This window comes from Strix uralensis, chromosome 1, assembly GCF_047716275.1.
Source record: "Strix uralensis isolate ZFMK-TIS-50842 chromosome 1, bStrUra1, whole genome shotgun sequence".
In the NCBI taxonomy this organism is placed as follows: domain Eukaryota; kingdom Metazoa; phylum Chordata; class Aves; order Strigiformes; family Strigidae; genus Strix; species Strix uralensis.
In genome coordinates, this window is record NC_133972.1 from 155,405,825 (window position 1) to 155,423,550 (window position 17,726).

At 41.1% G+C, this 17,726-nt stretch overlaps 2 protein-coding genes across 10 annotated transcripts in view; one reads left to right on the forward strand and one right to left on the reverse strand.

Moving 5' to 3' along the window:
* NUDCD1 (NudC domain containing 1) overlaps positions 1 to 11,698 on the reverse strand; it is a 62,669-nt gene extending 50,971 nt beyond the window's left edge. Inside the window, exons 1-4 of one of the 7 annotated variants that reach the window (XM_074886640.1) lie at positions 11,485 to 11,608; positions 7,992 to 8,070; positions 6,956 to 7,137; positions 4,256 to 4,379 (exon numbers count right to left, since the gene is read on the reverse strand). Coding sequence is in view for 2 of the 7 variants with exons in the window: in XM_074886588.1 (XP_074742689.1) it covers positions 463 to 619 (157 nt within the window). In the remaining 5 variants the exon portion in view is untranslated. Of the gene's footprint in view, positions 1 to 462; positions 3,378 to 4,255; positions 4,380 to 6,955; positions 7,138 to 7,978; positions 8,071 to 11,484 lie in introns of those variants that run through there. The other 6 variants (XM_074886610.1, XM_074886629.1, XM_074886621.1 and 3 more) reach the window with 6 other exon arrangements.
* A 115-nt stretch (positions 11,699 to 11,813) lies between these two features.
* ENY2 (ENY2 transcription and export complex 2 subunit) lies at positions 11,814 to 17,497 on the forward strand. Of its 3 annotated transcripts, none has more exons than XM_074886672.1 (5): positions 11,814 to 11,908; positions 12,298 to 12,391; positions 14,248 to 14,318; positions 16,254 to 16,328; positions 17,242 to 17,497. In XM_074886672.1, the coding sequence occupies exons 2-5, from the start codon at positions 12,324 to 12,326 to the stop codon at positions 17,316 to 17,318; spliced, it is 291 nt and encodes a 96-aa protein (XP_074742773.1). In that variant the 5' UTR covers positions 11,814 to 11,908; positions 12,298 to 12,323; the 3' UTR covers positions 17,319 to 17,497. The 3 variants fall into 3 exon arrangements, with proteins under 3 accessions (XP_074742773.1, XP_074742782.1, XP_074742763.1); XM_074886681.1 differs by lacking the exon at positions 11,814 to 11,908 and adding an exon at positions 12,028 to 12,219; XM_074886662.1 differs by lacking the exon at positions 11,814 to 11,908 and having other exon boundaries at positions 12,029 to 12,391.
* The last annotated feature ends 229 nt before the right edge of the window (positions 17,498 to 17,726 follow it).

Below are 17,726 nucleotides of genomic sequence, written 5' to 3' on the forward strand. Positions count from 1 at the left end.
GATCATTCAGCAATTACTGTCATGGACAAAACAGACTCAACTTGGGGAAACTAATTTATTACAAATCAAAGCAGAGTAGGATAATGAGAAATAAAAACAAATCTTAGAACACCTTCCCCCCACCAGTCCCTTCTTCCTGGGTTTAATTTACTCCTGGTTTTCTCTACCTCCTCCCTCTGAGAGGTGCAGGGGGATGGGGAATGGGGGTTACGATCAGTTCACCACATTGCCTCTGCCGCTTCTTCCTCCTCATGGGAGGACTCCTCACACTCTTCCCCTGCTCCGGTGTGGGGTCCCTCCCATGAGAGACAGTCCTACACAAACTTCTCCAACATGAGTCCTTCCCACAGGCAGGACTTCACAAACTGCTCCAGTGTGGGTCCCTGTCACGGGGTGCAGTCCTTCAGGCACAGACTGCTCCAGCATGGGTCCCCCATGGGATCACAAGTCCTGCCAGCAAACCTGCTTCAGCATGGGCTCCTCTTTCCATGGGTTCACAGGTCCTACCAGGAGCCTGCTCCAGCGTAGGCCTCCCACGGGGTCCAGATTCTTTCAGGTGCATCCACCCGCTCCAGTGTGGGCTCCTCCCCGGGCTGCCGGTGGAGATCTGCTCCACCATTAACCTCCACGGGCTGCAGGACACAGCTGCCTCACCATGGGCTGCACCTCGGGCTGCAGGGGAATCTCTGCTCCAGTGCCTGGAGCACCTCCTCCCTCTCCTTCTTCACTGACCATGGTGTCTGCAGAGCTGTTTCTCTCACATATTCTCACTCCTCTCCTCGGCTGCAGCTGCACAGTTTTTCTCTTTCTTAAATATGTTATCCCAGAGACACTACCACTGTCACTGATGGGCTCGGCCTTGGCCAGCGGTGGGTCTGTCTCGGAGCCGGCTGGCATTGGCTCTGTCAGACACGGGGGAAGCTTCTGGCAGCTTCTCACAGAAGCCACCGTTGTAGCCCCCCCACTATCAAAAGCTGGCCACACAAACCCAATACACCTATACTGTCTCTTTCCATCATGTATTAAGATCCAATTTGTCAATAACCCTCCCAAGATGAAACACACATGCAACAACAATGTAAAACATACTTTCAAGTCTGCTTGGGAAGAGCACAAATCATTCCTGATACATACATGGTATTACAGTGAGGGGAAAAAAAACTCTGCTCTATGGTAACTCCAAGAAAAAAAACAGGCAAAAGAAATATCCTGTCTAACTACATGGATTCCATAGCCTTAAATTCTGAACCAAGCTATCAACACTTGCAAGGAAAAAGATTAAAACAGTACAAAGTAGAATTAATACATGGTCGTTACAAAAAAAAAAAAAAAAAAAAAAGTCTTTAGTACTCCCACTGAGGTTGAAATCTCAAGGAATGTCCATACCGTCAAAATTTCAGACTAAGCTTTTTCTAACTGAAAGAGGCTACAAAGAACAGCTGTTCACTATAATGGTACCTTCTTCAAGGCAAGAAGCATGCTACCTACAGTCATCCACTTGAGCAAGATTTTTCCACACAGAAATCCTCTCCTCAGCTACCAGTAATCAGAACTGAGATTATCCTTCTAAGACTAACCAAGTTTTTATTTGAACTAGCTACAGCAATTTCTTCCTACTCCATATCTGTAGAGACCAAGGACCTGTAGTTCCAACATCTCAAAACACAGAAAATGCTCAAGTTTTAGCAAAGACATTAGCAGAGGTCTAGTCCATCCTTCCGCAAATAGTCTCAGACAGACTGGAGTTCCAGTTAACTCTCCACTACAGTCATCCCAGGGTCCTCAGCTTCCCCGCAGGAAGTTTATCTCAAACTTCACACAGCAAGCAAAATCCTTTAGAACACTGGTTCTCAATCTGTGGTCCGCAACCCCTGGGGGGGCTGCAATGTCATCACAGGGGGCCTGAGAAGGCTTAAAGCAGGGGTGGAGAACATCCAGCCCAGAAACATTTGGTCTGGCCCGCAGCAAGCACTGCGCCTTCTTCTCTCACAGTCCCCTCCCCTCAATGCTCCTCTCATACTCAAGCCCCTTCCCCTTCCTGCCCTGACATGCTAATATATTCGGTGCTAGTATGCTTGGTGGGACCTATTTTAACTAGGTGGTTTTTCTCTTAAAGACATTTTCTTAACCCAATGACCCTCTTTAGGGCCACAACGGGGCTGAAATCTGTTCCTCCAAGTGGTGGCCCTGGACCCATAAACAAAAATATATGGTGACTGAACACAGACAAACAAGGGGGGAGGTGAGAAGAATTGTAAAAAGTTTTCATCAAATTTTCATGTAAAAATTGGCATCAAATTCAGAATTAGCATGTTAAAATACCATAATATGGGCCATTTGAGCAAGAAGAGTGTTGATGCTATTATTTAAAATTCATATGGAATCATTGCAATAAAGATATTATAATAGGAGTGTTGCATTAACAAATTAATTCATTTCCCTTTCTCTCCAAATTTGAAGATCCTTCATGAGAAAACTGAAATAAATATTTGATGCAGTCTAGTGCTTTAAATCTTGAATTAAGTCTTGGTGGTCCGCTCCCACAGAAGGTATTTAAAGTGGGTCTGTGGTGAAGGAAAGGTTGAGAACCTCTGCTTTAGAAAGTTATAAGTAAACTCTGTCAGCCCATGATGATTAGCCTTCAAACCCGGAGTATGGGTAAAGCACCTCAAGGCTAGTATTTCTCATGGCAACAGGTATTTTAGTTCCTACTTTTTCAGCTTCCACTTTCTTCTCTTTTCTGCTCAGAAACAGGGCAAAGCTATTTCCAGTATTTCACTTCCATCCACCCCTGTAACAGGGACCATTCACAACTCTATGCAGCAGTCCTCACCTTAGATTTCTTACACTCTTCTTTAGCATCTACTTAACATCTACTGAAGAAGCAGTAGTTTATTCTACTCTGTCAGAACACCAATTACTGCAAACAGTAGTTCATTTTGCAGTGCAATCAGCGCAATAGCTACCACAATACCATTAATCAGATAGTCACTAAATGGCTCAGAACTGACCCCATTAGAGATACTGGCTATTAACATAAAAGTGGCTATAGGAAACAGTGCAAGATTAAACTGTCTGATTAAGAAAAATCCAGTCATACAAAATGCTTGCAAAATGACAGTATAATTAGCAATTAGTCTCTTAATCACTGTTGATATGTGCAAACCAACAGCATTAATTCCACTCAGCATAAAAAAATCATTATTCATATTCACCACACAGGAGGGATTTCCGTACCTCTGCAATTAATAAATTACTGTTCCCCAAGTCATGGCCCTTAAAAAGAACCCTAGAATATCAACAAAGAAGTGAGAAGAAAATATACCTGTCATAATGGGAGAGAGTGCTACCCATTCCAATTTCAACTTTAACTAATTAGGATATTTTACATTAAATTACACTGTAGAAGAAATTAGAAGAATGTGTTGTGAAAACACATTTTAAAGCTGTTTGTACAATCAAGCTTTATCAGAGATATTCTTCCCAACACCAAGAGATGATGTGAGTAAACAATTAAAACCAAAACCAAATATAATCCAGGGTAATTATTTTCCAGTGAAACCAAATATGTCATTTACTTCCTGTATAGCTACATTAACTGATCTTCTGAAATTAGAATACACATGCAGAAGCACATAAAGCTTTTTTAGCACAGAAAACCTAAAATAGTCTTATTTTGTAAAGCCGCCTTTCTCCGTTTCTCCAACCCCACCTCCCCTCCCCCTAGACCCATTGCTACTGTCAGAATTGTAACTAAAACACATACAAATAGTGAAAATAGTCCAAACTAGATGCTTCCTAAAGCAAATGTATAAGCTTTCAAGAAAATTCTTGGAATAATATACTATTGATTAGCTGACTGTAAAGCAACAAATTTATAAAACCTGGAAGAACATAAATAAATCCTCTATCCTTTACTTTTTCAGCATGTAGTCCTGACAAGCCCTGAATAATAAAAGGTCAGGAATAGGAGATCCAAATCCCTTGCGTAATTGCAGTATGTAATTAATTCCTCATAAGCGGAAGTCAGAAACTATACAACCTGTAGGTGATTTTAAACCAGGAAATTAAACAAATGTGTATTGTAATGTCATGAAACACTTCAAATAAGGTTAACAACTGCTTGCAGAATGTATCTTGTATAGGTAGCTCTCTGCCAAGAAGTAATTAGAGGAAGTATTCCATCCTCAATTAATTGAAACCCATTTTGTCATCAAGTGAAATCTGTGCACAAATGCCACCTGCTATCACATACCATGTGCTCAGATAGTTTATAGAAGGTTTTACACTAGGATGAAGTTCATTCCTTCCTTTCTACAGTCTTCTAGGTTCAAGTTTTCTTGATGGTCCTTGGACAAATGAGGAGAAAACCAACAGAGCTGAGTGCAAAAAAAAAAAATGAGGGACAAAAGAGAGAAGAAATGAAGACTTTTAATAAAGTAAATTCAGAAAAAGAGAAATTAATATAAAGGGAAAAGAAGAAATACATCAATCATATCATCACCTTAGTCACAGTTACAAAGTTTTACAGTTTTTTCTTTGGCTGTTTGGTCAGGATTTTTTGCTCATTTTTTTTTTTGCTATTTGGTTTGAGGTTGTGGGGGTTTGTTTTGTTTTGTTTTGGTTTTTTTTTGGGGGGGTTGGTTTAGTTTTTTGTTTTGTTTTTTAAGAGTCAGACTAATTCACTACCTTCAGGTTTTTGGGTTCAATTAACAAGCAGCAGTTAACAACAGCAATTCAACAGAATGATACATGGTCTCCTTGAAGTTTCTGATTAATAAATCTGCACTACTAAAACCCAGGAATATTTATTCATACTCCGTCATACCAGAAAAGTGAGCAAATATACAGAATGTATAAATTAAATCTCAGCTTTCAATATTATTTCCCAACAATCTCATTTAGGCGGTATATTTCAGACCAGTACAAAAAAAAATATGCCACTTTTCTAGAATTGTATTTATCTCCAGCTCCATACTTAAAAAAAAAAAAAAAAAGACTCAAAATAGTTCAAAGATCATTTTCACTCACACTGCCTTTACTTAAAAGCAAAAGCACTAAATACAAAGAAACTCAAGAATCAACAGGAGTAAGACGTCACTAACCTAACTGGATCTTATTCTATTACTCTGCGCTGCAGAAAAAAATCCCCTCTGAATAAAGAACACTATAAAAGGACTTATACTTTAAATGAACAGTGAAGTCTTAGATCTGTCATCAAACACTATGAAGCTGAACTGGGGGAAAAAAAAGTAGAGAATAAAGGGTGAGAGATTGCTCCCCACCCCCACTCCCCCTTTTTAGATGTTTTACTGAATACATAAAAACAACTTTACAATACCAGAAAATATGTAAAATAATTATATCAACATATTATTTGGGGGCATTGAATGTTACATGCTTGTATGTCATACTTTGTTTTGCAATGCCACCCAGTGGACACAATTTAGTACTTCATACACATTTATCTACTACTAGAAGAGATCACATTAATTTATTTTCTAGTATGAGCATTCAAAGATCCTCTATCCTAACAAATCTATCTAACAAACATGTTTTTACTGTTAATGGCAGCATCATCTCACTGCAGTCCTTGAGTAAAAGTACAAGGTTTGTTTATTTTACTGCAATGTGTTAGTAGACTAAACACAAAAATTTACTGTTCAGTAAACACGTAGCTTGCTGAAAACAAGCACAGGCAGACAGATACCATGCAATGAAGTATTTTTCTGCCTGATCAAATTACTTACACAGGTGTGAAAAGTAAATGGCATCTATCATGCACTAAATTGAACAAATAATTTGAATGAGATCCAAAAACTAGCAAGGCATTTGTGAAAGTATCATTACACAATGCCTTGATTTATAAGCTGACTTGTGCCAGCTGCAAGAACCATTTTAACAACAGTTCCAAGGCAGAACTTGCCTCCTTATTATCTTTTTCTTTCTCAAGAAATTAAAGGACAACACAAGAACAGATACACATGTGCCTGAGACTTAAACCTAGATTTATGAACTACAGCTGTAAAACACAGAATCATCTAGGTTGGAAAAGACCTTGAAGATCATCCAGACCATCCATTAACCTAACACTGACAGATCCCAACTACACCATATCCCTCAGCACTATGTCAACCCAACTCTTAAACACCTCCAGGGATGGGGACTCCACCACCTCCCTGGGCAGCCCATTCCAACGCCTAACAACCCATTCTGTAAAGAAACACTTCCTAATATCCAGTCTGAACCTTCCCTGGTGCAACTTGAGGCCATTACCTCTTGTCCTATTGCTTGTTACTTGGTTAAAGAGACTCATCCCCAGCTCTCTGCAACCTCCTTTCAGGTAGTTGTGGAGGGCGATGAGGTCTCCCCGCAGCCTCCTCTTCTCCAGACTAAAATGTCTGGAAGTGGCTCACAGTTTTTTAGTATTTTCCATACATTAAAGACTTTTTTCTACATTTAATTTTTCAAATGGAAATGGAAAATGCAAATGGAAATCTCTATAAATGTTTGAAACATATCAGTGCCTTTGGGTCCATAAAAAGACACAAATACATGTTTTCCATGTAGCATTACTAATGGCCAGCTACTTTTCACTAAAGTACAGTGAATGGGCAACTACTTTTCACTGAAGTACAGACTTTCTAGTCTAAACACGCTGCAAATAGGGCAGTCATTTATTAACACCATTTTTCAAAAAAAGTGATAAAAACCCCATAAATTCACACGGTCAAAGGAATGCACCCTCTGCATATTCTCCTGACTTGCAAAAGGAGCTCCATGTTTGAGTGAATGATTACTATGCCTTTCAGCTGTTACTGTATCAAAAAGCATACGCTGCAGCATATGTATAATGGTTCTGCCAAATAGACAAGATACACAGGAAAGGCATGAGAGATATCCACATTTAAATAAATTCTAAGCCTCTGGAAAAAGGAATGAAGTTACATCTGACCAGTGAAAGTCAAGAACACGGTTCTCATTCCTTTAAAAATGTTGTGCATCTTAGACATGCTCCTTGTTGGAGACAAGGATTTGCCCCACAATCACTGCGTTGGGCTCTGCTGAGATCACATCAGGGCAGAAGAGGTGGGAGTAAATGAGACGCTCTTTGCTCTCTCCCAAAGGTTCAGTGATCTAAAAGAAAGGCATTACAAAGTTCAAAGCAAAGGAAGAATTTGAAAATAAGTTATGAGAATAAACTAAGGAAAATAAGGAGAAAAATAGACAAAATTTAGGATGAAGAGTTGGGAATTAAAGGTATAATAGTATGGGACTCGTTACTAGTCGAAACATGTTACCAGGATGAGAAATGTGAAAAGAGAATGACTGTGAAAGTTTAGATTAACTAGGACAGAATGGGTAAGAGTAAGGAAGAAATACAAGAACATACAAATCAGAGTATTTAAATGGAAACATGAGATATCAAAATTTCACCATTCTTCTTCACTGTGACCATATATTTAAGAAATTCACTAGAAAATTCCCCTCTACCACAGATCTAATAAATAAATAATTAAATAAATGTTTTAAATTTTTTCTGCTTCAGCTGCACATCTGACCACAGCAAATTCCTGGCAACCACAATTTGACAGTTAAAGGCAAATCAGAACTGAATACTAAGTTTTACACAACAGTGAGAAAATTAAACTCATTATAGTCCACATGAGCATGACACCACCACAAGTTGCCCCACAATACCGCGTGCTGCAGTACCTGCTCCAGTAGTAGCCTGCATCAATTCCATGTGTCAATTTTTTTTGGTCATTTTATTTTATAGCTAGCAGTGAAATTCATAAAAATAGATAATTATAAAAACATAGATGAAAATATTGACAAAGAAGATTAATGCTTAATACACAAGTTTGTAATAACACTTCATAAATACTTCAACTACAGCTGAGTTAACTCAGTTCTACTTAAGAATGAGCAGCTATTTGTATTTATTGTCACTTATTCCAGGTACTCTAAACCTCACATGTTCATCTTACTGCCATGAAATTTGGGTTGCCACACAGGCAGAAGTCCAAATCCCAGGTCATTTGAGACAAGCACTCCTGAAATAGTTTCCTGGAAAACAAACAAAAAATTCAACAGTCTTTTTACATTAATCTTCCAGATTCTACTACCACATTTTTGCACACAGTTGTGAACAAAATCAGAAATTAGTCATGCTGACAGTGTTCCTAAACATTTGACCCTTTTTTAAGCCATTGTACTTTACTCACTCCAACTTTGAGGAAATAAAATCAAACTCTTCACTCAGTGACAAATATTAATTTAATAACCCACAAATTACTGACTTCTTCATCACATTCCTGAGACTTTTAATCTGCTCACCAATGTGCTAGAAAGCAGAAGTAAGTCCTTGGCCTTCTCAAACAGTATTAATTTCTTCACCCATACAGTAATTTGAAAAAGCCACAGCCTACACACCATCCACAGTCTCTACAACTCAACCCATTATTCCTGCGCAACATAAAAGTTACGTTACAGAAGGATGCCCTCAGTCTAACGCGTATGTAGACCACTGACACCAGGAAATACAAAGTTCAGGTACAGAACATCTCTGTACTGTGAGGAAACTGCCTTGAAGTAAGCAGAAGAAAGCCAGCAAGCAGAGCCAGATGTATGGCCTGAGAACAGGCTGAAATATGGAACATAAAACATCTAGAAGATGGATATAGGGCCTGGTTTGGTTTATATTTCAGGTTACTAGTTTTAAAAAACAACAATAACAAAAAAGCTTTCCACTCTTCAGTGGACTGATCTATATATATACAAACACACACATGGAATGGAATAAGTGACTTGGTCTTAATGATTTTGTAGGACAGTCAAGTAAGTTAGACTGGAGTCAGGGTCTTTGTGCTTTGGGAAGTGGAAAATGAAAAGAACACAGGCACACATATCAATCTTCTGTCACACACAAACCAATCTTCTGTCACACAAGTTACTGTAACTATTATGTAGAATATCTGAATGGACAAGAACTGACTAGATCCGTCTCTCCATTAGCAACTCCATCATTCAAACATTTTAATGAAAATCTGTAATCCTCATCTATTTCGAACAGGTGCACAATTGACTATCCAAGAACCACACAGCTTGCTTGACCGTAAGCAGAAGATCAAACAAAGGACAAACTGAGAGACTACCCACTCTATGCGAACTGTTGCCATCTTTGACACAGCTGTAGTACGCTTCTAACACACATACACTCACATTTGGACTGTCTTTTGAAAGGTGACACTTAAATCAATCTTACAGTAAAAATGACAAAATACATAACAAAAATGTTACTCTCATTAAATTTTACAGTCCTATCATAGATACACATACAGTATCACCTTAATCTCATTCACTCGTCCTTCAATAAACAATTCACATACAACTTCCATCTTACTGGTGACAATTCTCCATGGCAAACACGCCCTTCTGACCCTCTGCTAATACAATGTATTAAACTCAAAACTAAACATATAACAGGTAACTCTGTAGACAGGTATATTATTTAGTAAATTATGAGGGAGAGATCAGTCACAGAATCAAAGAATCGTCTAGGTTGGAAAAGACCTTGAAGATCATACAGTCCAACCATTAACCTAACACTAAAAGTTCCCAACTACACCATATCCCTCAGTGCTATGTCAACCCACCTCTTGAACACCTCCAGGGATGGGGACTCCACCACCTCCCTGGGCAGCCCATTCCAACGCCTATCAACCTGTTCTGGAAAGAAATGCTTCCTAATATCCAGCCTAAACCTTCCCTGGCGCAACTTGAGGCCATTACCTCTTGTCCTATCGCTTGTTACTTGGTTAAAGAGACTCATCCCCAGCTCTCTGCAACCTCCTTTCAGGTAGCTGTAGAGGGCGATGAGGTCTTCCCTCAGCCTCCTCTTCTCCACACTAAACAACCCCAGTTCCCTCAGCCGCTCCTTGGACGACATGTGCTCCAGACCCTTCACCAGCTTCGTTGCCCTTCTTTGGACACGCTCGAGTCATTCAATGTCCTTTTTGTAGTGAGGGGCCCAAAACTGAACACAGGAATTGAGGGGCAGCCTCACCAGTGCCGAGTACAGGGGCAAGATCCCTTCCCTGTCCCTGCTGGCCACACTATTTCTGATGCAAGTCAGGATACCACTGGCCTTCTTGGCCACCTGGGCACACTGCTGGCTCATGTTCAGCCGGCTGTCAATCAACACCCCCAGGTCCCTCTCTGACTGGCAGCTCTCCAGCCACTCCTCCCCAAGCCTGTAGCGCTGCTGGGGGTTGTTGTGGCCAAAGTGCAGCACCCGGCATTTGGCCTTATTGAAACTCCTACAGTTGGCCTTAGCCCATCGCTCCAGCCTGTCCAGATCTCTCTGCAGAGCCTCCCTACCCTCGAGCAGATCAACACTCCCACCCAAATTGGTGTCATCTGCAAACTTACTGAGGGTGCACTCGATCCCCTCGTCTAGGTCATCAATAAAGATGTTAAACAGGAGTGGCCCCAAAACCGAGCCCTGGGGGACACCACTCGTGACTGGCCAACAACTGGATTTAACTCCATTCACCAGTCAACCCAAATTGCGTATAACTGTTCCAGCTTTATAAAAAAAGGAAACTAATTCATCCACCTTACAAAAGACCTAAATTGCACAAATCAAAAAGATAGAATGCTGAGAGATTTCAGGGGGCATGGCTGAGGTTGTAAGCACATACCCAACATGACTTTGTGCTAGCGTTCTTCTCAGTGAATTAACCCATTAGCGGGCCCACACCTCAAATGTTAACACTTTGCAGAAAAAGCAGAGCGTGGAATGCATAGCCTGAAGATCCACCTCTGAATTGCGGGCAGAGTAAGGAAGAAAAATCGCTAATTTGCTAAAGTAGAAGATACTAACTCCATATATATTTCTCTAAATTGCGTGTTCTCCATCATGCTCATACATACTACTGCTTTGAACTACCTCAGCTGGTCATCTGGCCTCACCACGTGTGCACAAGCCAGACCAGATCCAGCACACAGGTTTTCTTACCCATTTAGAAACTAAGTTTAAACTCACAGGGGCAGACAGCTGTAAGGCAGTGATTTGTGATTTGAGAAGAGTCAGCGACCTTGCTCCACCATGAAGCCACAAAAGGCTGGGGGGGGGGGGGGGGGGGGCGGCAGCAATAACAACACTTCAGCCAATTATAACGAGAAAAATCGAGACGAAACGCTGAGTCTCTCAAACACCCGCCGTTCCCGACAGGGGTAAGCGCGCGGGCCTCCCGGTAAGGCGGCCGGGCTTCCCCCAGCTCAGGGCGCGCTTAGACCGAGGGCCGCTGGGCCGGGCCGGGGAGCACCGCAAGAGGACGCAGGGAAAGGCGGACAGACCCGGTACCCTCCCCCGCTGCCCGAGGGGCCGGCCGGGCCGCAGGGCCACGGGGAGGCCCAGCGGGCCCACTTCCCCCTTCCCGCGCCGCGCAGGCCGCCGGACCCAGCCCCGCTCCTCACCCGCGTCGAGCCCCAGCTGGTAGCAGGCCAGCGGCTCCAGGGACAGCTTGTAGCCCTCGAACTTGGGGTCCAAGAGCAGGCGCTTGGCCTGCAGGGAGCAGTGAGCGGCGCCCGCCATGCCGCGGCTCCGGGGACAACTTCGGGAAGGGGCGGCAGCTCGGCGGCCCCTCGGGCGACGCGCGGAGCCGCCGCGGAGCACCACGGACCGGGCCGGGCCGGGCCGGGCCGCAGCGGCGGGGCACGCTGGGAGCGGTAGTGCAGGCCCGAGGGCAGCCCGGGGCCTGCCAGGCGCCGCCACCGCGCTGTCAGCACCTCCCCAGACTACCTCTCCCGGCGGCACCCGCGGGAGCGGGGCAGCGGCGGGTGGGGCGTCCGGGAGGCGGCTCCGCCTCCTGCCGCCGGGGACTGGCGGCGCCGCGGCGGGGTGAGGCGGGAGCGCGCTGGGACCGGGCCTGGGCCTGCCGGCGCCTTTTCCCGCGCCCACCTCCTCGCTGCGGCCGCGGCGGGGGGGCGCTGGGGGGGGCGGGCGAGGCGCCGGGCGGGAGGGCCGGGCTGCGGGGAGGCCGCGCTGGCGGGGGGAGCCGCGCCCGGGCAAGCGGCCCAGTGGCCTGCCGGTGCCGCCGGGTGCATGGCGTTCCGGTGCTCTGTGACACCCTCGTCCCCTGAGCTGGTCACACACTGGCGCTCCGGTCACGGGCTGCCGCGATGTGGAAATAAACGGACGTGGCACTGCGTGTAATTCCCTGCAAGTGACTTCTTTTTGTCGTGTCAGTGACACCAGTAGTTGTGAAAACTCTCTTCTGCTCTGTGTAGGTTTGTGAAAAACCTTGGTTTCCAAAATGAATAAAGATGCCCAGATGAGAGCAACCATTAACCAAAAGCTAATAGAAACAGGAGAGCGAGAACGGTAAGTAGGCTTCCTGCTCCTTGCCAGTAAGAGGCTTTAAATGTTATCAAACTTGAACTGTATCTAGAAGTAAAGATTAAGTAAATTTAACTCTGATTTGTTCAAATCCCTGCATGTGAAAGTCTTGTGATTCACACAAAGCTATATATTTTAAAAAAACCCCTTATTTTTGCCTTTTGAACAGTTATTTTAGTTTTACACTTGAGAAGCTGGGAAAATAAAGGATGGGTGGTTGGCTTATGAACTGTAAAGGTTGTTTTTATTCCAGTATTTTGAGTTGGAAAGCTCTTGGTTCATATAAAAATCGCCCTTAAATGCAATTTGTCACAGTTAAATCATATTTCCTGATAAAGAGAATGAGACAAAACTTTCTTTTTTTGCTTTTACGTTTTTCTTGTGCTTCTCTCTCCTGCTGTTAGGGAAAGAAATATACAATGGAACACATAGAACAGCACTTGTGCAAGTCATTGTAGAGATCCCAATAAAGGCAAACAAGTACATTACGCAATGTAGTGTGGCAGCTAGTTTTTGGCCTTCTGTTGTCTCTTCAGTCTGTTCTATTTGCTTTGTTTTTATGTATCACTAGTGTGTTTATGACATTCTCCTCCTCGTAATTTCCCTGTATTTGTTTCACCATGCACCAAAAGCTCTATTTCCTTCATTTTTCAAGGCCTGTACAAGGAGTCTTCTTCCTAGGTCATCGCACAGCCCTGTACCTAGTGTAACATTTTGTAGACTGACATGGTGTCTGTGCTGTACTTCTTTCCTGGTTGTGACAATCCCCTTGGAGATTGCAGAGCTTCAGCAGACCAAGCAATTTCTTGAAATGGTATTGGGACCTATTTTATTCTAATTTAAGAGTAAGAAGAGTTTTGACAGGATGCCAAAAGTTGTATTATAAACAAGCTTTATCAGAGCTGTACTATAATCAGAGACAGAGAGCTCAGATTTCTTGAACTAAGAAATATACAGAATCAGTGAATGTCACCTATATTGTTACTCTGCTCTTTGTTATCAGTTCATCTGCCCTCTTCACAATTCACTGGGTAAAAGAGATTAGACCTACACAGTTCACCCTCTTGCTGCAGTCCTTTCATTCATAAAAACAAATTTTGCTAGAGTTATTTAGGATGGTACAAGGTAAGTAGGCTTGCTAGCTGATAGGATAAAGATACTAAAGCTTATTTTATCATATCTTACTTTAATTTTCCCTTCTTCTGTTTTGCAATACTAATTTTCACTTTCTTAGCTAGCTTTCAGTATTTTCTTTTGATATATGAAGTAGATGTATCATTGCGGCAGATTGTTGTGTGTCTTCTCCATGTAATGCTTGAATCTTTGTTGCTTATAATTGCTAACCACACTTAGGAAGATAAGATATATGGTCCCTTCATCTTCACCCAACATGCTGTAAAGTGTAACTGGGGAGAGAAACCTGCAGTTGAAGACAGTATAGCACAGAGTTCTCCTTTCAGAAAGGAGGGGGGAAGGGTTTATTTATTTTTAAGGGCTGGTTTCAGGTGAAATATTTTAATTTGAAAGTTACCATACATTTGCTAACAGAGTAGACTTGGGCAGTTCAAGTGATTCAAGGACTTCTACCTCTTTTCTGTGGCTGCAGCATCAATGCTGCCTGAAGAAATACTGTGAATTAGCTTCTGAGCCACCAACTCCTCATAGTCTAACATGGTAAAATGAAATCCCATTCAGGTTAGGATTCACATGCTGTTCAGCCATTTCTGCTGCTGGTCTGGGAGTTCTGCTATGAGTAGTAATTGTAGGCTTAACTTTTACACTGAAGCATATTTGCGCTCTCAGGAATGTTTTCCTAACTAGTTTGTATATTGTCTTAACAGCCTTAAGGAGTTGCTGAGAGCCAAATTAATTGAATGTGGCTGGAAGGATCAGTTGAAGGCACATTGCAAAGGTAACAGTGGTCAAATAACTAATATCCTTTGTAAGCAACTGAGGTTCTGGTCAAATAAAAGTCTCAGATGAAGGCTTTACTGCCTAACAGTCAATTTAAATGAGACTTGGACAAGAGGAAAGTACCCCAGGTGATTGGTTTTATGTGCAAGAAAGCATCTTGTCATCTTGGCAAAAAAATCTTGAAACTTCTCTGATCTGAACCTTAATAAGCTTCTGAGAAAAATACTGGAATTGATTCCCTAAATACTCATTATGATAAAGCTTTTTGTTTCGAGAGAGATGGCTTCCTTACCACAGGAGAATAAAAACCAAGATAAAGGAAAAATGGAGCATATACAGCGGTACACAACTTAGAAACTTAAGAGAACTTTGTTGTCTGCATATAGGAGATAAAGAAGTGCATTTGTACTTTCTGAATATGGTTCTTGAAAATAAGATCATTCACTTAGATGAGAGAAAACAAGCAGATGAACATCTAAATACCGAAATCTTTAGTTTTGAGTTAAGTATTTAGCATTACTGCATTTTACTGACTGTATATAACTGTTATAAATAGTATTTAAGCATCTAGGAATATTAACACATGATGAAATTTCTTTACAGCAAATAACAAACCCCTTGAGCCTTTGCTTTAATTCTGATTTGGTCTATTGTGCCTGGCAACTCAATACTCCATTACAAAGTTTTTCTTTTTGTAGGGCTGAGTGTGTTAAATTGTTTTCATAGGTGGATATGCAGAGAAGGCTGAAATGATGCCTGCTTGCAGTTGTCTGCCTGATGCTGCTGCCAGAGATTACCCATTTCAGTAGTACAGATAGCGAAAGGGATGTTTATCTGCCTTCTCAACTATACACTTTATACTCTGCTGTAGCAAAGCTATGTAGAATTATTTGATTTACATTAGTGCTTTGAAATGTAACTGCAGCTGCTGAGAATGCAAATAGAAGTTCATTTGTCCCTGTTAAGGACCTAATAACCTCCAAAAGAAAGGACAGAGAGGGATTTTGGGGGCTTTGGGGGTTTTTGTTGTTGTTTTGTTGGGGTGGGAGTGACTTTTTTTGGTAGCTTGTTCTAGAGCCTCTTGCCATTGTGGATTAGTGCCAATAATTGAGCAATCCAGGATTAACTCCTACAGGGAATTCAGCCAAGGAGAACAGTTTACAAATAATTCATGTGATATCAGTTCAGAAAACATATGTCCTGGAGACAGTCAATCCTACATACTGACATACGGTTAAAAACATTCATGTTTAGACAAAATATTTTAGGTTTATGCTACTGAATTGAGGTTTCTTCTCAGCATTGACTTCTGCATTTTCAGTAATCTTCAAGACATTCTAAATAGATAATTGTTTAAATACTGGTATGTATTAATCATACAGTGTATCTTAATCATAGCTTTTATTTTGCTGTAGGTGTATATCTGTCTTTCAGATACGCTTTTTTACTTTGCTGAGATATATAGAGAGATGTTTAAACCAGTTAGGAAGAGTAGTATTTACTGTCTCTGTGCTCTCCCTTGTGTGTTCCAAAGTCTTTTTCCAGTTGCATCTCTTTCTCACTATTATGTAAACAATGTGTTTGAAGAGATAAGAGGACCAACTTGTGAACTGCTGCAACACTCTAGTAATATGCACATCTGGTAATGTTCAGATAAGCTTGAACTTTGGAACGTTTGACTTTAATATACAAGCTGATCAAGATGCATCAGTAGTGACAAGTTCCAATCCTTAAGCTTATGGTATGAATGAGAGACTAAATCTACTGTACAGTGCAGTAGGTACTGAGTTAATAACCTACATTTAAGTCACATGGTACTTCATATTCTCTGATGACCTATGCATGCAGGTTTTGTCTCTTAATCATTGGCACAGGTTTTGTTTTCTAATGAATGGATTAAAAGACTTAAAATATCGGTCTTGGTCTTCCCCAGATGTCATTAAAGAAAAAGGATTAGAGCACGTTACTGTTGATGATTTGGTGGCAGAAATCACTCCCAAAGGCAGAGGTAAGAAAATGCAAACATGGGTGTGGTGGTACGTCAATAAACATACCTATCTGTATTTCATTGATATTTTGCAAGCAACGTTATGAACTTGCCTATGTGGGATTCAAGGAAAAATGTTAATAGCTTGATATTAACTAGAAATTAAATGTGAATTTGTATTGTGTAACAGCCGTTCAAAATCTGTAATGAGCTCTGTGTGTGCAGACTACTTTTGCAGGTTACATTATTTAGTCATGAGTCTGTATTCATCTTTATAATTGACTTAATGATCCCAAGAAAACTTGGGGTACACAGCAGACATGTTGTAAAATTTCAGTTCTTTTTAAGATGGAAAATCAGAACTAACAGTACTAGTGTAATGGGAAGTGGGAAGAAGAAAGGACGTAGCATACAGGTACAGAAAAATGGAATCTCTTAAGGAAATACTGCAGTCTTCTTTATATAGTTCTTTTTGGCCTCTCTGATAGGCTTTGGTGTTAGTGGGAGAAAAATCATTAAGTCTTAAATAAAAACAGGCCTTGAAAATAACCTGCTGAAGACCCTTGCTCTGAGGTCATAGCTGAGATGTTTTGGTTTTTTTGCTTAAATTTGTGAAGAAAAAAGGTAGGATAATCAAACTAGTTTCTGGTGATTATATCCTGTTTACTGTTGAACAATCCTTCCCCTCAAACTTTTCTTGACTATGGCTAAGCAAAAATCTACCAATAACCGCAGTATTCTCAATAGACTTCAATTTCAGTCGATTCTAAATGGGAAAAATATAGATGTGCTATATGAAAATCAAGTAGCTTCAGTTACTGTAGATATTAACTTCAAGAACAAAGAAAGAATAGAAGTAGCTGTTGTAAAAGGCTGATATTAGCATATTTTCCATTTTGTCTTTTTTACTTCTTGCTTCTTATTTGTGTTTCAGCCTTGGTACCAGACAGTGTAAAGAAAGAGCTCTTGCAAAGAATAAGAACCTTCCTTGCCCAGCATGCCAGTCTTTAACTTTGACATTCGTCTGAGATACAGTGTTTCTGTATTATCTCAATCATGTCAGGATTTGAATGCAGTTTACATTAAGGATGGAAAAACATTTTTTTTTTTTTTTGTATGATGAGTTGAAGTTTCTTTGCACTGCATTGATTTCTTAAACTTGGTGTTATTTTAATAAAAAAATTTGTGGACTTGGGATTCTAAGGCTTTTCTCTGCAAGTGCACTGTAATATGGTGTCACCTATTCCAGTTTTTAATAATCCATAATTTTATATTGTGCAAATCTGCTCAGATTTTCCAAAAAGAAGTGTGATTAACAAGTATGTTAACTAGAAATGCAGAAGGGGTAAAAAGGTTTGTGAAAAATGGGATATGATACACTATCTGAGTAAGTAGCTGGACAGCATGAAAAAGTTAAGA